General features: G+C 38.5%; 1 protein-coding gene across 2 annotated transcripts; it reads right to left on the bottom strand.

Annotated features, from left to right (window-relative positions):
• Positions 1–1149: 1149 nt before the first annotated feature.
• On the bottom strand, positions 1150–22166 carry atp6v1h (ATPase H+ transporting V1 subunit H). Of its 2 annotated transcripts, XM_058635052.1 has the most exons (14): positions 22044–22166; positions 20728–20884; positions 18999–19098; positions 18308–18397; positions 17876–17989; positions 16217–16321; positions 15249–15308; positions 14224–14321; positions 13220–13412; positions 8979–9157; positions 8603–8728; positions 7676–7777; positions 7124–7237; positions 1150–1556 (listed from the first exon to the last, which is right to left on the bottom strand). In XM_058635052.1, the coding sequence occupies exons 2-14, from the start codon at positions 20829–20831 to the stop codon at positions 1487–1489; spliced, it is 1455 nt and encodes a 484-aa protein (XP_058491035.1). In that variant the 5' UTR covers positions 20832–20884; positions 22044–22166; the 3' UTR covers positions 1150–1486. The 2 variants fall into 2 exon arrangements, with proteins under 2 accessions (XP_058491035.1, XP_058491036.1); XM_058635053.1 differs by lacking the exon at positions 15249–15308.
• Positions 22167–22742: the final 576 nt, after the last annotated feature.

Raw genomic sequence — 22742 nt, 5'->3', positions numbered from 1 at the left:
TGAAATTGCTGCATGTTGTGGATTATTCCAGAAGCCAGAGCGGTAACTAAGTCCTCAGTACTCATCCTGCTTGGTAAAAAATTATCAGTCACGTTCTCCTCCATGAAACACGACGTGGGAAAGTCAGCTGCAAATAATGATTGATCTTTTTAACCCAAAGACTGGGTCGGGGCCCACAAATGGATCGCAGGAGATTTCTTTGGGTCCCCCCCAAACAAATTTGCAGAATACTTTTCCAACCTTTTAGTTAAGATTTGTGTGTATATATGTCAAATAATACACATAAGATGACATTTTAATTCATTTACCAATCATCGGGATTTGTTCCCCAATGCTTAATGATATTGTTTCACAGATACGGCTGTGAATTAGCCACTTTACAAAAGTGGTTCCTCCATAGATGAAGTTTGGGAAACGCTGGTCTAAAAATAGGATTGCTATTTTACCAAAGACCATTAATATTTTCAAATGTCTGGCAAACATTTGATATAAGAGTGTAAGAAAATGAAAAAAACGTGCAAATATTTACATTTGTGAATCTTTGTGAAATGTACAGAGCTGGGACATCGCTGCTACAACAATGGTGGTGCTCTGTGAATAAAGTTGGCTCAAAAAATAATTCACTTCATCAGCCAGCCATGTGAATATTTGTGCCCAATACAAAAAGATGCTCCTAGGGCACATTTGTGTTCAAATAAATACATAAATAAATAAAAAAAACAACATCACTGTGACCGTAAATCTTTGTGTTCCTGAGGTGTCAGTGCAGACACCGCAATACCTCAAGCTCTAAGATGTGGGGGCAACAAAAACAACAAAAAGAAAAACACCTTTAAAACCTCTTAACTTTGAAAAAATCTCAACATAATAAAAGCAGAATGTATGGCAGAGCTGTTCTGATGTGCACACTTCAAAAGTCTTCATGTTATTTCCTTTATAAATGTGAAGGGAACGATGACTAATCGAGTTCAAAACAGGAGTATTGAAGGATAGTTTAAGGACATTTTGACTGAACATGAAGGATTCTTGTAACTGGGTGGAGGTTGCATTCATTCTCAGCGAGTTACTTTCCATTCATTTCTCTCACATATCTTGTTATTGCGCAGTTCGACAGTTCAACTCAACAAACCACATGAAAGAGCCGACATGTCCGAGGAGCACATAGATAAGCATCTTTATTTGGACACAAACAATGTTTTACAGGTTAAGACTTAAATAACTCGCAGTTTTATACATTATCACAGACGTAAAGTGCGACTTCAATCACCACACGTCACTTAGCCGAGAGGGCACGTCACGAAACAGACAGTCAAATCAAGTAACATCAAGGATCATCTGAGATGTAGACGATGTAGGTGGAGGGAGGAAATTGATTTTCAAGTCGTAACAGCAAAATTAGTCGCTGATCATTAAAATGGCCGATACACACACACACACACACTCATCCGCACAGTAATACACACAATCACACGTGCACAGGAACAGTTTAGCTGCGAGCTGCCACGGCTGGAGCTTGCTGCTGATCACTGGACTGGAGTTGTCTTCCGAGGTACTCCCTGTGACAGAGAAACAACAGTTTAGACTTTTCACAGCCAACACAACTCACTATGTCGAAACTCCATTCCACCGACAAGAGGCATCGAAAGGGTCTGGATTAAAGTCAGTAAACTCCCATAAATTAAAGTACGAGATGAGTCATCAAAGCAGAGACAAGGACATAGCAACTTCTAAAGTCCTTCTAAAGTCTCTTCTGATATTAGGTTGCGCATGGGAGTGTAGGGTGATATTAAGTGGCTTTAAAGCAAATGCAGTTTCTCCTCTTTGCACATTATGTTAGCGCAGTGGCTAAAACCAAAATAGGAAAAATGTACAGTTGTGGAACAAAGAATTGCAGAATAAATAAAAATAAGTAAATGGTGACACACCGGAACCATAATTAAGATAACTCAAAAACCTTCAGTGCACTTTATCGGCCGTTTACTGTAACTCGTGCATTTTGTCCCAAACATGTCAAGTCAACTATATTTCGATATAGTGGGCATGACTGCATGATTTGCATTTAGGCGGGTTTTAGGCACATTTACAAGCGACCTGTTGTTAAACCTCAGAGCTCGGGATGGGGTGTGAAGATGAAGGCGTTCAGAGAGGTAAGATGGTGCCAAACAATTACGACCTACCGAGTATCCAGGTTCATTTCGTTTTCAGCTGTCTCACTTTACTCGCACTGTTGGGTTTTGTCTGCATATTCTGCTCAGTCGGGAAAACTTCTACACTGAGGAACACAAAGAGATTCATGTGGAGCTGATGGACGTAATCTACACTGTTTTAACTCATTTGACGACGGTTTGAGTGCAGCAGTCATTGGTTTTTATTTTAAAGTTCTGCACAACAGCTTTACATCCAGAACTTTTATGTGTATGTACACTTTTTATGCCACTGCCTCACTTATTGCACGTATGTGTCATGCTCAGTGCTTAAATGTTCAGTATTTTTAATGTTTACATCAAGTTGCCAGGGACTGCTGATGACATTAAGCTTATTAGGCTAAATCTGGCAAATTTACACGTCCCATTTGAGTGATCTTGTTAACTAATGTGCACTTCTGAATAAAAAGATGTATTTCTATTCTGTTCAAGTTGTCAGTTGTGTGGAAATGAGGGCAGTTTGAAATTACAAATGAGCTTTCGGGTTCCAGAATGATGCTCTTGCTCACTCTGACCTGCACATGGTGAAATTTTAACAACCGAAATATAATGCCATTTGTTTTGGAAAGGTCAGACTTTTTTTTTTAAGGTTTCTCTTTCACCTCGGCTGTAACATTTTTCAGATGTGCCATAATGACACTTACCTTAATGCGAACAGAAAAAAACAACAAAAAAAAGGGCTGCAAAATATTTCCAATGTGGAACATGATCCCCTCACACCTGCTTGCTATCAAATCCATCAAGCAGCTTTTAAAACCTCTCTTCTGTACCCACTCTTCTGTCAAGTACTCAACTCAGCTTTTAAGAAGAAGAAGAGAAACTCTACCTTCACGACTCTCAGCGTTAACCTTTAACTGAGCTGGAAATAGCAGCTTGATTAAGAGTGTAGTGTGGCATAATGGCTATGCTTCGTCAGTCTTCTGAAACCATGGTGCTTTCTGATGCTTATAACTGCAGATGCTCCATAAATGGATATATTTTTTGATTAAAAAAAATTCAACAAAATCTTCATAATTCACTGTTCAATAAATCCTAGAGGTAAAACATAACTTTTGTGATGTGCCAATACGATACTTAACATCTGTGTTGTGATGTGACCAATACTAGCAGAATGACTGTGTTGGTATCTGACATGAGAAAGGGGCTGAATACGATTTTTAAAATCAGGGTTCCCACACTTGGTTGACATCAAATTCAAGGACTTTCCACAATCAATTTCCTCAAATTCAAGGACTGAATGTTCTGACACAGCTTAAGATGGGAGGGCAACATGGCGTCCACTTTTATTGATCTGCAGCACTGCTCTGCATCTGGACAAGTAATTGTCCTTGGGATCTTGGGTCAAAGTCAGTCTTTTGGAAATTCTCTGAGACAGAGATCTTGGAATTTGCATTTCCCAGGCATCACGTCGTCATTTGCTCTCTCTTGCTTAACGTTATTTGCTCATTGTTCTGCATGAAATCTCACATCAACGGCAAAGAGAGACGTCTCTCTACGTAGACTAGACGCCTAGTCTACGTACATCAACAGTAGGTGGCGTTGTAACAAACAAGGGAGACATTTACCTATAAATATCAACTTAACTTCTTCTTTGCACAAAATTCAAGCACTTTCAAATAAGCCATGTCTATTAATGGGTTTCCAAAGAGAGATTTTTTTTAAATAATTCACAAACTTTCAAGGATTTCAAGGACCAGTGGCAACCCTGTAAAAATAAAAGCACAACAGTCACAACTACCAACATAACTTACTGCCACTGCTATTAACTATTTAGCAGATGCAACTTTTCCATCTCTATTTATTTTTCTTGAGATGTGCCTCCCTTTTGTGATTGGTTCTAACCATGAGATTTTTTAAATGTGTAAGGTAAGAAAGACACTGTTTAAAACCAAGCGGGTGACACTTCCTGGTTCACGTTCCCTTGTAATAGTAATATTTATCTAGGGTATAACTCCATTCAGTCATTGGAAATCAAGTATGTTCTATTCACTGACAATTTCAGAGAACTGGAGAGGGGGATCTGAAATTGAATGTTGCACTCTTTCCCTGTGTTTAATTACAAACACACAGTGGTCTTAAAGACACACACTGTGGTATTTGACTGGCCTTGACAGCCAAGCTAGTATAATGCAGAAATCTTTCAATACATGTTAACTACTGACCTCTGTAGAGACAGCTGTGATTCAGTCTAGAAACTGTGCAACACAAAGACAGACTGTCCATCAATAAAAGCAAATATCGGCATAAATTTGAATGGAAAAAATACATTCACTGGCAACTTATTAGACCCATGAGCACTTACAAAAAACAATGAGGGCTTTACAAAGCCGACCAAAGAGCACACAGATAACATCATTGCAGTTTCCAACTTCACACATTCATCTGTCCCTGTTGTCATGACAGCAGAGACCTTCAGTGAGAAGATCTCACGGAAACAACAACAACAGGGCAGCCCACTCAAGGTGACGTGGGTGTGTGGACTTGCTTTTGAAAACATCAGTCGGTCTGTGGGTGAATGGAGAGCTCACTGCTTCAAAAAAAAAAAACATTACCATCCATCAACATCATCTCATCCTGCTGTACCATTTAAACATTTATGTCCCAATGAAGACCATGAGTTTTGGTGCTGCCTATTCAACTCACTGCGACAAAACAACCTTGAGACATAACCCTGCATCACATGATAGGTCCTATTGGTCAGTATCTAAAACTATAAAAACAGACAGTAAATATCACAGAAAAATGACAGTAACTGGTATCCTAAAGTCTGTAACTTCTTCTTTTCTCTCTTCAGTGCCAATTATATACTTTTCACACGTCATTGCAAGCCAAGTTTATCACGTGGCTGAGTAAGAAGTGGGGGGGGGGGGGAAGCAATATACACCCTGGACAGGTTGCCAGTCCATTGCAGGGCAAACATACACAGAGAGAAGCAACCAATCAACTTAACAATGTGCATGTTTTTGGACTGTGGGAGGAAGCCGGAGTACGTGGAGAGAACCCACTAGCACATGGGAAGAACATCATAACTGCAATCCTCGACTGAACCCTCTTGCTGTGAGGCAACAATGCTAGCCATTGAACTGTTGTGTGGACCCTGTGAATGGTTGAATATTTATTTTTCACGTAATATCAACTTCTTCAACTCAAAAACCAAGTAATTATACCCACACTGCACTGCTGATGTAATCTCAGACCCAGGGAGATGTCTCAGACTCAGATTACAGATGAAAATAAGATTCATTTTAGTGCAAATGCTACAGTATTAAAGTAAATTGAGGGGAAAAGGAGGGAGAGGTCTTGCTCTCTACTGTAGGTGCTGTAGTGAATAAATAAACATTTGCTCACACTCCACTAAACACACAGTACAGGTTACAAGGAACATCCAGATCACTTAGATGGGAAGCAGCACTACATAAATCATCAGTTGCTCTGGGAACTGAGTGTGTTTTAGATAGCAAAAAACAAACACATTTTCACTCATTGCTTGTTGGTTTTTAGTTTTCCCAGTAGGACAGAAAAAAACACGAACAGGTGACTGGGAGTTCAGTGAGAGGAGATGCAGATTAAGATGAAGTGTTGACAATACTGGTGCCGTTAGAGTGTTTTGTTTTAATTGAACAATACATTTGTTGCCAAAAGGCTATGAGCAAGACATATGCATTTGCCTTCAAATTACCGTAAGAACACCTTCATTATTCAAAAACTTTGTGTTGCTGTTGACGTATGTTTACCATGGTAATAGTGGGTCACTCATGAGATACTGATGGCTGATACCATCACTTAGAGCATCTTTGTGAAGGAAGATGATGAATCTGAAAGTCTGACTTTTCACATGTGTAATCTTAATTAAATTAAAAGTGAATGTGTGTTATAAAGTATTATGAGCTAAGCTAACCAGACACTTTTTGATAGCCATTTACCACACAGACATGAATATCCTCTTTCATTCAGGAAAGAGAATAACCACATTTCTTTTAAAGTCAAACGACTCTAACTTTTCATTAGCCAAGACAGCAGTGTCAAATACACACAGGGATCCAACCGTTACACTGCAGCCACACTGACAAAGAGCTTAAAACAACCAAAGCAGTTACCCTCAAAACTGACTCACTACGCTGCCTTCATGAACCAGTGTATAACAACCAGAAGGCATACTGAAAAGTACAAAATAGTTTGGTTTCTAAAGCCCTAGAATGAGCCTTGTTTCATGGAGTCACAGTGCTATTCAATTTGTATCCGTGGACATGATGCTATGCTCTTTGTGTACACATAAAACCATGTAGAGTGTTGTCATTGGCTGACGGCAAAACAATTGACAGCTCGCGATATGTTTGCGTCCATGGTTTTTCTGACTTATAACTGAAACTTGCTCAACTCAGAGGTGACGTCACTCCGATTTTTTGACTTCAGAGGTAAATAGAAGGGAAAATCATTGGGTTTGGCATATGACGTGGAAGCTCACTATGTGAACAAAGAGGAATAAAAAGTTCCTTTGTGCACACTAGACCTTTAATTTGTGGAAAAACATGATGGGGGAGGGGGGGGGGGGGGGGGGTCCTCAATAACTATGGGAGGAAAATCTTCACAAACCAGATTAATTTGTCCTGTACATTTTTATAATAGTATTCTCTCTAGTCAACCAAATGGATTTGACTATATGTCTTTTGTAATGAGTAAGATTCACACCTTTTGACAGATTAGACATGGTTAGGGCTGTGCGTGTTCACACACTAAACTTGAGTGACTCGTTTATCGCTTTATTTCATCTTCATTATTAGAAGACTGATTTCCAACTTCATTTTCAAACTAAAGAGACATCAAAAAAGCTATATATTATGCTATATTATTTCCATCTCTATGGTTCCACTACAACCTCACAAGATGACATGGTATATAATCAATGAATGTGTTCATACCAGTTGTGGACCATCAGCTTCTGCACAGCTAAAAGGGCATTGTAGCGGACAAGCTGGTCCTCGTGGTGCATATGATTCATCACCAGCTGTTTTCCTCCCAGCTGCTCAATCACCCTGAACATGGAGGAAATAAAAGGAATAATGGGTGAAAGCCTTTACCCGCACAGAAAAAGGGACCCATTTTCATCCTTTAGGTCACTGAGTGGTGCAGCATCAGGAAATATAATCCTGCCAGACTTAAATGGTCTATGTATTTTGGAGGACTATATATATATATTTATATATATATATATATCACCAGGTTTGATGAATTCTGATATGTAATATATCAGAATTCATCAAACCTGGTGAACTACACACACACTGGCTTCTTTCAATAAGAATTAGCATATTCTCAGTTAAAAGACGCCACAGTGTGGGAGTAACATGGGTCAATTCAAAATTAGAAACAGAAAACAAAAACAACCAGACACTCAACTCTGGACCCACAAAAGTCAAAGTGCAAGTAGGTGTTTCAGTATTTGCATCCACTCATTACTGAAAATGTCTCACCTTTTGCCACGTGGGTAATGTCGCACATACTCTCCGATGTCGTGAGCTGCCACTGCAATGACTTGAGGATCATCAGACACCTCCAAAAGCCTCGTCAAAATCCTGTTGCAGAAAAGGCAGACAGAGGGAGGCGTGTAAGTGGAGAGGTCTCTCTGAATCAAAAGGCAAAAGATTATAAGCTCAGAAAAAAGATTCTCAGACGCTCCTTGGCAAAGACTCTGAATCTCTGAAAGATGAGGTGAAAAAAATGTGCCCATGGAGACAAGGTGAATATGAAAAGGCACTAATCTCTTAGCAACACAAGGTCAGTGTCATTTTAAAACAAAGGACATAAGAGATGAGATATTGTCGGAAAATATGAAACATTCAGATTCAAAGAGACAGAGTGAGGGTGAGAAAATGTGGACACAGACAAATAAAGCCGGAGTAATGTCTCAAGTAATGACAGAAAAAAACAGATGGATGACATTTTTAAACATGATATTTACAAAAGAAGATTCCAAAGCTTAGTTCTTCTGAGCTAATTACTAACAGCAGTATGTGAACATGCCAACCATGCGATTTTCTTTATCCAAGTTGTGTAACTTCTGTGGCCAAAACCCTGCTGGCATCAGTAACAGATATAGAAAAAGCAGAACCAGCGTACTGAGTTACATTTTAGCCCAAAAATGTCAAGCTCCTGTTTGTGCCTGAGGCAAAGTGACGGGATCATATCAGTCAGTTGGATTCTTCCTTTGAATATGAATGTCTGCAAATCACTTAATAATCAATCCATCTTTTTGTTTTAATTGGCAGATTTTTTTTGCGGCAAAACCCTGAGCGTGTCATTCGTCTTTACGGACAAAAGCTGCAATCTCATTAAGATCTTCATGAAGAAGTATTCAGCCAAAAATGTAATGGCTCGTTACTGTACATGCTTCATCTTACTTGAGTAGCTCATAGTTCTTCTCATTCAGACGGACAGCGTTCTCACGCCAGAACTTCTCAGACTTGTGCACGGGACTCCATTCCAGACGGCCAGACTTGAGTTCAGAGCTGTATTCGTCAAATGAGCTGTAGAATGAAGAAAGCAGTGATGCAGACAAAGGTTTGAAGATCATCAATGTTATTTGTTCCATTGGAGAAAGAAGAAAAGCTACTTCCTTTCAACCGCTCCATTATTAAGAGTGCGGTGTCAAATAAAGTGCTGGTATCAAATATACATTTTTTTTTTTTTAACATTTTTTCAAGGATTATTTTGTGCATTCCAATATTTTTCGAACAGCTGGAAATGATTATGCATGTAATGGAAATGACTTGGTACCTGAGATCCTGCACACTCTCTCCCAGCCTCTCCAGCAGGAATTTAATGTCCTCAGTGATGTCCTCATCATCGTACTTCTGCTGCTCGAGGTTCTCCAGCTGCTTGAGCACCTTGCACTGAATCATGGCCAAAGCGTACTCCTGACGAGTCTCCCGCTCCGCAGACTTCTCCAGAAGATTCTGCCAAGGAAAACAGAAGGGCAAACAACCTGATGTTGTACATTCATGACTTCACTCACTCATATGGCAGCAGTTCAATTGAGAAATTGGGTGTTAACTGCCTGAGTCAAGTGATTAAAGAGTAATTAATTGCCCACAGAAACCTGTTAACTCTTTGCACCACATAAAATCAACTGACAATGTTGACAAGTCACGGTTTGAGTTATTTCAAAACTAAAATATTAGCCACATAATTAAAACTGGTAAGTGGTTTCTAATGTTGTGGCTGCTCTGTGAATTTATAGCATTTACATCACACTATTTATGCTTTTAAAAAAGCAGCTATAAAAACATGTCAGGCTGCTGCAACAACTCTAATGTGAAATGTTTTTTATAGTATGTTGTGGACTGAAATCATTGATTAACAAGAAATCAAAATGCCAATTGGGAATGACAACAATTGATGATGACGGGCCAAGAATAAATGGATTAAGGATTACCTAGATCATTTCTTGTAAAGATCATTTATGTCATTTAGTTTGTCCAATTTTGCAATCTCTTCCCAGAGTGTTTTATAACCACATAATCATCTTGAAGGTGACATAGACCGGAAGCTCCAATTAACGCTGCGTTTGTGTGTGTATCTGCGTCATTACCTCGTTTATGAAACCCTAAAGTTTCAGAACAAACAGTTCAGCCACTGCTGAGAAAATAGTGTTGTATTGTTTTCCTGGGCTCTGCGAAGCGGATCGACACTTCCTAAATTTGATGTCGTCATCAGAAATCCTCACCACCGTAGCGCCTCCCGGGGGGGGCACTAGTCCGGGCACATCCGGTTGCGTACATTCAACCGCAGAAGAAGAAGAACTACTCTCGTTGTAGCTGCTGAGATGCAGAGCATCCACCGTGCCAGAGGGGGAGCTGTGTATCTGAGAGCTGGCCTATCTATTACGTCACTTCCAGGTACCTGGCCAATCACAGGACAGTTGTAAAGCTCTCGTTGGCTGGCCAATCACAGCAACTGTTTGGTCTGAAACAGCGCGGCTGACGAGAGCGTCAGTGAGGAGATATTTTGATCGGCTCGTTTGCAGCGATTAGGAGGTTTTTAAATCATGAAAACATGTTAATATATGTAAGTAGACCTCCATAACTAACATATATGTGTTATACAAGCATTCGATGTCACCTTTAACATGAATGAAGCTGTGAATTTCCTTCAAGGTATTTAAAACATGCAGGGATGCAGTTTGACGTGTTGCTGTGTGAGCTGTGAAGTGGATGAATGCAGACCTGTGATAAAAACACAATGTTCAACAAGTATGATAAAAGCCACTTTCGAGGCAAGTTCTCCAGGCAAAGTTCCAGAAGCTCTCAGGCTATAATGGAGAGGAAATTCTGAGTGAAACAAAAGTGGCTGCCACAGAGGGACTGAGATGGTCTGAGATCCATGATTGAAGCCTGGGAGCCTCCAAACATGCCATAACTACAGCTAGTAAGTAGTATATAGGAATTATTAAGAACCTGCTTTGTAGTCACATCATCTGTCAAATAATCCAAGTTTCAGCAGCCTGCTGTCTGAAGGCACAAATGTTAAAGGTAAAATGTTTTTCTGCAGCCAAACTTTATGTTTGTAAACACATATACTACAAGAGTCAAGTTCGGGTGAACACATTATAAACACCCAAGTACTGTCTTTTGATGATGTGTTCAAAGACTTCCAGATGGTGTGGGAGATATTAAGTCCCATTGCTGGTCCCATGTGATGAGGAGTTTCATTTGCATAATTGGGACTTTTGGGAAAACAGCAATGCAGAGCAATGTCATATTTTTGTAGACAGATTTTGTAAAACAAAAAAGAAAGAAAAAGAAAAAAGGATTCATATTGCTATTACGTATGAGATTTAAAACTCCCGAGATGACAAGTCTGAGAGCTCTTTTGTCTCCAAACAATAAACACAAGTATCTGTCGCTGTGTGACAGTGTTTTGTTGTAATCCTTTACCATATGAAACACAAACACTCTAAAGTAAGATGAAAAACTCTAGGGAAAACCCACTGAACTTCAAGATATTTCAGAATGTGCCTTGGCTGCCCACCATTGCTTTTTAATTAGCTGTGATCTCGCCATACAACTGGGCTTAGAAAGCTTCTCCAAAGTTTCAAATTACTTGGACTAAGCAAACAAAACACTCTGGAAAGATGGTCCCTGAGGAGCACAGATATGTTTTTTGTTCAGCCTACAATGACAGTGGATTATTGGTTAGACCTGCTGACTAGAGAAGTGAAAAAAAAAGAACCTTCTGTACAGTTGAGTTTCAAAAAAATCTGCTAACTTTCCTCCACTGGTGTATAACCTCATGTTTCAATCATGCAATCAATGCCCTTTTCCACACTATTGTGCTCTGAGTAAGGCCCTGAGCCTGTCTGGTATTGGTGGGTTGGACAAAATCCAAATATAATTGAAGCTATTCATTTATAAATCCACGTTGGACTGGTTATGATTTACTTGGCATGAATATTTAGTTGATTATTCTGGCCATGCACTGCACACTGTTGACAAGATAAAGGTGTGGCTGTAGCAGTGGATTATTAATATGTCAGCAATACACTGTGTGTTAACTTTAAGAGGAATCGATAACCAACACAATGTCACATTGATTTCCAATGTATTGCTCACAGGTTCAAGACTTGTGTTGGTGCCCTGTTAAAAAGCAACTCAGCCTGGGGAGATAAGAGGCCTGTGCTGTTACAATTAAATGCTGTCTAGGTATATTATGTGCAATTCATAACCGGCCACCTGACAAACACAAAACAGCACAGCAAGTACAGAACACAGCTCAATTTGCTGTACTGCTACAGATAATATAGGGAGTGACCATAGAGGGATGACAGAGAGAGTCAAATCTGAGGAGGGAAATAATATGACCCAGATATGTCCAACCATCTACTTTATACTGCCAACACATAACAACATAATGTGAAAGACAATACAAACAAAAATGAAGACTATGTTCTGCCCTATTTAATTGCATTCAATGCATTCATGCCGACAGCCCTAATTTGTTTTATTATGCTTGTTATCAACTACATAGAATAGAATAGAATAGAATAGAATATATACTTTATTAATCCCCTTAGGTTACTTGACTCCTGGTACACTGGTCTGGTTGTGTTTATGTTGTCTTTACCTTCTTGGCCCTTACCTAATTGGGACTAATACATTAGTTTGAACTGAATTACTGAAATGTAGCTTGTGTATAAATAGGGCTGTCAAAGTTAAAGCGTTAATCGTTGCGATGAATACAGCCGAGACTAAACAATACAATATTAAATATATAAATAAAATAATTTAACCCAGATAACGCAAGTTTGTTTACTTCTGGTGTGCACTGACCTCCGACATAAAAGCTGGAAATGACTTGCCTGCAGTCAGTCAGATAGGAGAGACTGAGACAGTAGCTGAAGATGGAGAGAGGTGAGGAATTGTTGGGTGAAAGGTTTCATTTTAAGAAGCTGAGCAATGGAACCATGGCCCGTAATATGCTGGCAGCTGCCCGGAGACTTCCTACTCTGCGTGGCTTACTGTGCTTTCGATCTCTCTCACTTAATCATGACAAATGTGAATGTCTCAGTTTCTAAGGACATTCTCTGGTGGATTTTTTGTTGTGATGTTAACACATGTTCTTGTTGCATACAAGTTGGCAGTCCTCCATGTCGGCTTTTATTTTAAGATGACGTGGTTGGCACTTGATAGGCCCGAGTCTCTTTGAAATCACATCGTTCTATGTGTAGTTCTGAGTTTAAAAAGAAAGATACAATTAAACAATGGCGTCTGAAATGCACACTTTTCATCGTGAAATGAAATTTTAAAATGTGAGATTAATTAATTATGTTTCCTTATCTATTGACAGCCCTAATAAATAATATTGTTTCTTTTTTATTGTAAGAAGATTGTTGGGAACCACTGGGTTAATACAATATCCAGTATATAAGTATAAGAACCAGCCATTCCGCCAGTGCAGTCAGATCATTTTCAGTGCAGTTTCAGCAAAAACATAGAACAAATGAAAGATTCTCCACATACCCTGAAGGCAGCAAGGATGATTCGAGTGACCTTCTCCTTGACAGACTCCTGGAGGATGTCAGACAAGGCTGGCACAACATTGTAGCGTCTCAGCTGCTCACAGAGCTGAGGACTGAAGGCCAGGAGCCAAACACAGAAGATCATCTGGTACTGGAGCTGGAAGCCACACTTGTTGCTCAGCACTGCTGTGATGCTAAAAAGAGTAAGAAATGTGAACAAATAAATATAAATAAATAGGAGAGACATCATCATTCACCACCAGTTCACTAATGGTGAAGCTTTCAAGCTTACATGCTGCTGATCTATTAGCCCCCATAATAGCAGAAAATTAAATGTTAGGGCAGTGGCTGGAAACTCAGAGTACAGGACTAATAACTACAGCAAGAGATGGATTTTCAGAAATAGCTGGTAAGTGCAGAGATGTGGAGCTCATACATGTGAAATAATTATCAAAACCAAATTTGTTAATAAGGCTAGTTTTACAATGCTACATTAAAAAAAAAAAAAAAAAGTAATAAGCTTTAAAAGTCAAAAGTGAGAATCGTGTTTTAGAAAAACAGGCACCAGAATATACTGCATGTCACAAGCTGGGTCCAGACAATGATGTTGAGAAGATTTTTGACCAATCGAGATTCACATACTTTTAAAGGTTAGTAAACTGTAGTTTATACATTGATTTATGTCTAACATGGACTCCCAACATCCTTTAAAATAAGTTTTATTTTTGCTTGTGTGTGTGCGTAAACAGGAGTTTCGGGTTGGGGGGCCTTGTTTGTCTTGGAAACAAGCAAAGGAGGGCTTTTATGGAAAAAAGTTTGGGAATCACTGGCTACCATTTTGTCAGGTTACAGATTTGTTTTTAATATAAGTTGTCAATGACTGCAAAGATGTGATCCAGTTTCAGAATCAGAATACTTTTATTATCGAAGGAAATCTTTTGTTACAGTTGCTCCATATCAGACTCAGTAAGTACTCAGTAAGTTTATGAGGAGTCATTTACTCACCAGTTGACTCCATCAGCCTCCACCCAGGCAAACCTGTACTCATTGACCCTCAGCATCAGCTGAAGGCACCCAGCCACACATTGGACATACTGAGAGCTCTGAAAAGGGCAGAGGCAAACATTCAATCAGACAGTGAGAGTGTGAGCTTTGACGGTGCAATCAGAAAAAGAAACAGAATGTTAGAAGGTCAAGAAGAAATGCAGCTCTGAACATGGAGTAGTAGACGAGCAGAGACAGCACATGGAAGAACACCAGTCCAAAACTTGCATCACCATCACCTATCAAACCTGAGCCAGTGCACATGCAGTCTGTCATCAACACATGCTAAAAATCACAGACTCAATAGAACAATACACAGCGATAGCGAGGGGAAAAGAGCACCATCACACCTGAGCAAAATAATGTAAAGTGAGATTAGGGTAGTGAAAGCTGAGAGAAGGAAGTAGATTACATTAATTTGTTAACAAAGGGGGAACAGAAGCAAAGAAGTCCAGTGTAAGAACAGGCAACAGTGACGGCAGAGGAGTAGGGGAGCAGAGGTTACCTGCTTTAAAATGCAGAGATGTTCAGTTATTATAGCATTAATATCAATATATTCCTGAGCACATTTCTCAGAATCACCACACTATGTGATATACAATGGTAGGATGCTGCTGCTGTGCAGGGGCTAATCGTTTTTTTTCTTTATACTGTTGTAATAATGTACAGCAAAAGCTGTTTGTCATGCGCTTTCAGCATTAAGGTGAAGTGGCTTACGGCATGCAATTTTGTACAGTTAAAATCAACCAGTGGCAGCAAACACCATGCTGTCAAGAAACTGAGAACATCTCTAAAACTGCAATAAAAAGCCTCAGTTGTCCAGCTTTCTGGAGGTGTAAATGGAAAATGTGAGCGAAAGAACAAGATGGGAGGGAAGTAAGAGGTGAAAGGAAAGACGTGGAAGTCCAGTGACAGCTGACAAACCCTGCCCCTTTTTTCCCTTCCGGAAGCATCAGGGTGACTGAAGACACACTACTTATACTCACTTCACTGGGGGATATAGTTCCTGCTCCTGAAACTGTTTCTGGACCTGTACCATGTAGGTTCTAATGAGAGATAAGCAAAAAAAACAGGTGCAAATTTTTTCACATTTGGAGGCAAGTTATAGTGTCACTGGACTACTCACTTAGTACTTGCATGTCTACCATAAATGGAATTGAGTGACAGTGGATGCTCATCAAGTCTTTGCCTGGCTTTTTTTTGCAAAGACAATGAAAGTTTCAAAGTGCAAAGAATTTGCTGTCAACCTCCAGACATTTTAGAAATACTGATGTATTATGTACAGTTCAAAAGAAAGTCAGAATCATTATTCAGCTTTTTTATCTGCTCCTTGGTGCATACACCTTCCAACAGGCACCTTGCTTCAGACCATCACGATCTGACAAGACTGCTCAAACTCAATATGAAGTACATTTGACATCCTGGGTGAGCCAGCAAACAGTAGGATTTAAGTATGATGAGCAAATGAACAGCAAAAAAAATAACAAATTACTTTGACGAGATAATTTGTAAAAAGGGAGAATAAATTCAACTCCATTAGACACAATCTCAAGAAGCTGGTGTCCCAATATCTAAGAAATTAGAGATGATTAGAGGTTGAATTAAAAAGGCGATATTTCAACATAATGCAACAAATACAAAATGTGTGATTTAAATGTTTACAGTAGATCCCAATAAATTAGACATTTCCAAACAATACAACAAACATACATTTCAGAATAATTATGAATATACATATAGTTTGAGGAAATGTATTGTATTGAATTGTGAAAACATTGACAATTGTCTTTTACTTTTCTTACTTTCTATCATATGTCTATTACTTTATACACTTTGTTGTTGGTCACTTTGTTGGCACCTTAAATCTGAAAGCATTGAAAAGTTACAATACTGCATTCTTCATGTACAATATAACTTCCTTTCTTCATGAGGATTATTTAGAAAATGATTTTACCTGTGAACTGAGCTGACTTTTTATCCAGTTGAAGTAGTAGTTCAAGTCACTTCCCTCCATCAGATCCCGGCCCCAGGCAGCCAGCTTAGCAATGATCCTAGCCGCCTAAATATGAAGAGACCTTTCAAATTCATGCCTATTAACAATAGCAATATACAGCAAAAACATCCGTATTTTAACAATTTAAATATCTTGTTAACTGCAAATTTGTCCTGAGGTTAGGTGGAACACATTCCACTCTCCAATTTCTTCCTCACCAGGAAAGCATTATTTAGTGTTGGTGCTGTGGTTTAAAAGCAAGAGACAGCATGAATGTAATATTGAGTCAAAGTGTTGTGTCACAGACTTTGGTCACATAATGCCCACCTGCTGGCCTGCCATCTTACTGCTATTCTTAATTGGGGCGGGGGTGCCCTATCACAGCACTCAGTTTGCCATTGGGTGGTCCTTCTTTTTGTTGAAAGAGGGTACTGGGAAAAATCATTACATTAATTGCCGGCTCTCGCGAAAAAGAGGGGGAGGTTGGTTTGTGAGGAATAATTTATGCCTTGATATGATTAGAAGCAGGGTCACAACTGTGAAAAATTCATGGCTGTAAAATATTTAATGGAATACATCCTTTTTGTCTGAAAAAAAATAACTCCAGTATGTTATAATTATACTTCAATAGCAACTAAACATACCACACCATGCTTTAAGACTTAAATTGTCTTGTTTAAAGCCCACTGAGTGCATATGTTTACCTCATTTAACACCTCCTGATGAGACTCAATAAAATGTATCAATAGTAAAGGATTGCCTGGCTTGTGAGATCGTGTTCTACATGCACCAGCCAGTCAAACAGAGCAGAGGGAGAGTCTATAGTAACCAATCTTGTATAGTCTTGGAATCATCTGCTGCCGTATCTTGCCACCAATTCAGACGTTAAAACGCTTCACAGGTTTTTTGTTTTTGCAACCATTCTCCCATAGGAAATTAGTGGAGAGTGCAGATTAAACTATTAAATTACTGACTAATGATATTAAATGTTTATTGCAGAAAATGTCTGTTTGTAAATGTCAATGTATGAACTATGTGTATATAAATCACACAACCACACCAAAAGAAAAGTAAATAGGTTCTCGGCTGACAAAGGCAGAGGAGAAATTCTACAGAACAATATAATCAAACAGGAACTTGTTTATATAACCACTTCAATATTATGCAATATCTACAGATTTTTCAGGATTAACACATATAATATAACAAAAATGTCAGTTCAACTTTGCGTTCAGGACACACAGTGGAACACGTGGCTATCACTGTTGCCCCACAGCAAGAAGATTGCCGGTTTGCATCCCAGGACAATTTCTTCCCACAAGTCCAGAAACATGCAGAGGTTAATTGGACATGTGAATGTGAGAGGGAATGGTTGTTCGTCCCTGTATCTTTGCCCTGCAATAGAGTGGCGGCCTGTCCAGGGTGTACCCCACCTTTTGCCCTATGTCAGATGGGATTGGCGCCGGTGCCCTCATGTGGTGGATGGAGCGTTAGACATTGAATGAATGAACTTTGCATTCAAGTGACAGACTGTGTCAAACTTGAAGAAAAACCCTCACAGCTTATAAATAAATACTAAGGACTGTCACATATACAATCAAACATAATCTCCAAACTCACCATGTGAACGGTGAAAGGGTCCTGACGATTCAGCATAGGGAGGAAGTAGGACCAGGCAGTGTTCTTAGTCTTTTTGGCATAATCAAAGAAAATGTTCACCCTCTGATGGTTCTCCTGAGTGAGTCATTAAAAAAACAAGTGTGATCAATTCGATCAGTAGCTATTGCCTGATTTTTTCCTAATACATTAGAAATTAATTTACAAGTACAATATGCATAGGTTTTTACGTCATAAAAGAAAAATTGCAAACGTCATAGTTTAAGTTAAAACCTGACAGTGAACAAGAAATCTGCATGCACAGAGAAACCCAAATCAAAACTTGACAACGACATGATCTATTTTCAGAATGTGGTCCTATTGTTTTTTCAAATTGTCTCTTTATATGTGTGTGCACGTCTCATTTGTCAAAAGTCACCGGGTCGGTCTGTGTACCTGCAGGGTGTCATCAATCAGAGTCAGGATGTACTGGACAGTCTGCTCCTTGGAGATGTGGGCCATCAGGTTGAGGAAGGTCTTGGCACACTGAGCATAAACAAAATAGATACTCAGAAACCAAGGAGGGCAGAGAGACTCATGAATACATCTTGAAATGAAACGTTGAAAGAGATGTTTTTATTCTTTCTCGCACGTCTAAAAACAGCATGTATGTGCCAGTGGCATGTCATGAATTCAGACTTCATGCACAAGCAAAAAGTATTTTTGGTATAAAAAATAAATCAATCATTGAGTGACTCTCAAAGATTAGATTGGGACAGACAGATGGGTCATCGGAAATATTTGGGGGTCCCCAAAACCCTTTGAATTAAGATTTAAATAACATGGATAAAATGAAGTTGTAATTCATTTATTAAAAATCTCTTGGAAATGATTTGTTTACCATCTCAAAATGATGTTAGGTGTCACAGATACGGCTGTAAATTAGTGCACAAATGTATTCTTTTTTTACTGTGATTTCGGTCACGGTAGTCACTAAAAAGTGGGCTCCCATAGAAAATGTTTGGGAAGCACTGACTTTAAATGTTAAATAGCTAGCCGCAGAGAACAATTTCTAAGCATTTTCAAAAACACAAGAGATTCAAGGTAAACAATGCAGTGAAAAGGTGAGGAGATAATCAAATCATACCTGTTGTCCTTCATTGGTCAGAATAACTTGTTTCTCGTCAGAATTAGCCACTTCAAACTTCTTGATGAACTCGCAGTCCTCTGCTGAGATCATCTGACTCCTAGAAGAAATGTAATAGAGACTCTACCACTTTAGCATATAGCTACAATGATTTGTGCCAAAATTACTTTTTAGTACAAAAACGTGTGTTCAAATTAACATTTTTTTTGCCTTGTGGAGTAAGACATAACATACATGTACTGTACAGTATGCTACTGATACACTAAAAGACTGGGCTTTTCACTAGGATATTGCTTCCAATTGCAAGAAAATATTGTTTTAAACAATAATGGTAATCAACCCAGGAAACACGCCATCTTCGAGTGAAAACCCACAATGGATGGCAAATTAGGACGTGCAATTATAGTTAAAGCATTGGTGTAGTGCATTCATACTTAATGAAAGAAGGATTCAAGTCATCAGATGACATTTGAAGAAGGATAAAAATTAGTCATGTTACATTTTCTGCATTAAAGAGCACCGATTCAAAGAGGAACTATCACTCAAGACAGTGAATCATGCCAGAAATTACAGCAGAGCTATTTCTAAACAAGTACACTGCACTCTGTAAAGTATAATAGTGATGGATGTCGAAAGATTGAAGTACTGAGAGCTTATCTTTTCTAAAAAGCCTTGGACATGTAGACCTTCAAAAAAACTGTAATAAATTGTTTTAAATTGTACATGACATGTGCCCCATTAATTGTTTCAGAGGCTTTGGATGGCTCAGAATTATTAAATTTACTTGAGAAGGCTCCAAACTGAGTGAGGTGACATTGAATTATCTAAATTTAATACAATTTTATTTGTGTAGCACCAAACATACTACACACATACCAAACAAACTTAATACAACATACTAGGGCTGAAACAATAACTCAATTAATCAATTGAAAATAATCGCTAGTTGCAGCCCTACAACACACATTATCACAAGGCACTGTACATACTAGGCAGACACCTTACAATATTATAGAGAGAAGCGAAACCCAACAGTTCACCCAATTAGCAAACACTAGGCATCAGTGGAGAGAAAAAAACTGACTTTTAACAGGAAGAAATGTCTGGCAGAAACAGACTCAAGGACGATTGAATTTGTTTGAAGGAGCTTCATTACCTCCATTTGCAACTCCTTTAGCATAGAATACACTGGAAATAATGCTGCCCTGCAATCCAACATGGAATCAAAATATAACGTGACACCATCCAAAACATAGGTACAATCAACGCGACTGACATGAAACACAGACTATTTAAATTACCATCACCTGAGAATAACTGTCCTTCCCATGTCATAATTTGCAAACATGGTTTCATATCTCAAACCTTCAAAAATGTGTGAATCTCAGAGGTGACTGTAATTATAAATGTAGAATTTCTGTTTGCACTTTCAACCTTGCTGATAGGTTTACACTATTGCTTGTCAATTTTGATATAACCTGCATGTGCCAAATAGCCTGTGACGCACATTTTGTAGTACTTCATTTATGTCCATAATTATTTATGTAGTCTTGTTTAAGTGGAGTTGAATTTTCACAACACCACATTGTCACTTGTAAATTCTCATTTACATTGTTCCTTGATCATGTGACGTTTACCATCAAGTTCAAGCAGAAGTGGTTAAGAAAGGACTTTTTTTCTGGACTAATCAAATGTATACTTAAAATTATGGGTTGCACTTTGTACTTACTGCAGGTAGGACTGCCAGTTGACCAGGTTGGCCCGCACCTCAGCTGCCTTTGCAGCAATGATGTTGGTGGGGACTGCAGCGTCCACAGCCCCTCGAATATCCATGCTCTTATTTGTCCACTACACTGTATACAAGTCAGAATAAAGATCTACAACACCTGGATAAAAACACACAACAAATAACATCATTACGGTGCCTCAACATTTGTGGCACTTCTCTGTACTACAAGCTCCAGTGGCAATGGTGCAACACACCATTGATTAATTATCAATCACCTGCTATGGCATGGTGATTGATAATTAATAAACAATAAAATGGCTCTATGATTTAATTTAATGTTAAGAATAAAAGCCTTCCTAATTGTTCTCTGCATTTTCCTTAAGTTGAGGGAGACTGTAAGAGGTTTGTGTATACTTGAAACATGCCAAGTGAGAACCAATATCAAATACATAGGATAAAAGTTTCAGTCATATTATGGCAAGAACCACATGATGAAATGAAACTGGAAAAATGTCAAAGGAATTTCAAAATCGCTTTAAAAAGTAAAATAATAAGGCGTTTACATATTTGAATTGTTGCAAAGATGAAACTCTGTTTCATGCACACTTTACATAAAACGAAATTTAAATCTGTTTAGTGGTTGTGCTGGTGTGTATTTAGTGAAATGAATGTATTTTAATGTGTACATTTGCCTTGCCTGTCAGTAGCATATTAAGACAAATTGTTGCACAATATTTGCTACATATATATAACGAAATAAAACATAATATAATCTTCAACATGTACAGTATTTCTAGTAATCAGTTAAACTGCAACTAGAGCTATCAGGAAGAAAGCGTCACACTCATGTAAATTGTATGATTACTGGCTTTCATGTAACCCTTACATGGCGTCATATAAATGTCATTCTGATGCGACTTAGAAACTGCATTCCATGCTAGCGAACTAGCTTAAACCAATGTCACGACAAGTCTTGATGGGTTAACCCAAAACAGAAGAGAGAGAAAACATAGCATTATACATCCCGCGACACAAACGTGTATTAACCCCATAGTCACATGTAACACATTCAAATAAAAATGTTGAGTAATACCGTTGTAGGCGACACATATAACAACGTAAGATAAGCGCTAAGGTAAGCTCGGGATGCTAACCTGGGCTAGCCGTGCCAACGCAACTTCCCATCCATTCCGACGCGGAGTTAAACCGACATTAGCTTCACGAGCAACTGCATTTCTAACATGACTTAATTAGACAAAAGACGCGTGTGTAAAAACGATACAATATTAGATTATGAGTTAGGAAAACGGACTCACCCTGCTACAGTTTCCTAAGCGAACAGCTGATAGACGACAACACTCGGATCTATCATGTGACAGTCACATGCACAGGCGCTGCAGTGGAGTGGACAGGACAGTAGAGGTCTCACTCTGGTTTCACTTCAGAAATTACACGAAATATTAATTAAATAAATAAATAAATAAATAAATAAATAAATAAATAAATAAATACAAAAAAAATACAAAAATAAATGAATGAACTAACTTTTGTAATACTGACTCTGAGCTTTTATAAAAAACAAATAGTAAAATAGAAATAGTATGGTGTTTGAATGACAACAGGACATAAACTTGAGTACAGATTAGGATTTTCCCTTAGAAATGTAAGGATAAATCATACTCGTAAAATATGTTTATTTTAACTAATGGTACTATCCCTAGAAATGGCATGTATTCTTTACTTTTATAGTTTAGTTTATCTGCCAATAAACAGACAAACAAGCACGTAAACAAACAGGCAAAGAAAGAAATGCTGGTAAACATAGCCTCACTGGCAGAGGTAAAATAATAATAATGACAAGATAACAAAACCAACTTTTGCTACAAACCTGATACTTCTACAATAAAGATAATCGTTTTTGGAAATGTGCACTGATTGTATGGTTTGCCTGAGATCCCTATAAGTAGAGAGTTAAATCAATGATTGAGCAACTCCATACTTCTCTTGTTCTCTTA

This window comes from Solea solea, chromosome 1 (assembly GCF_958295425.1).
Source record: "Solea solea chromosome 1, fSolSol10.1, whole genome shotgun sequence".
NCBI lineage: Eukaryota > Metazoa > Chordata > Actinopteri > Pleuronectiformes > Soleidae > Solea > Solea solea.
This window is presented reverse-complemented; position numbering and strand designations above follow the sequence as displayed.

Coding starts and splice junctions, on each gene's coding strand:
- atp6v1h (XM_058635052.1), bottom strand. CDS start 20,831: ATGGATATTCGAGGGGCTGTGGACGCTGCAGTCCCCACCAACATCATT. Junction 15,309..16,216: donor AAAGTCAGCTCAGTTCACAG/GTAAAATCATTT, acceptor ATCTCTCATTAG/AACCTACATGGTACAGGTCC. Junction 1,557..7,123: donor AAGCTGATGGTCCACAACTG/GTATGAACACAT, acceptor TCTCTGTCACAG/GGAGTACCTCGGAAGACAAC.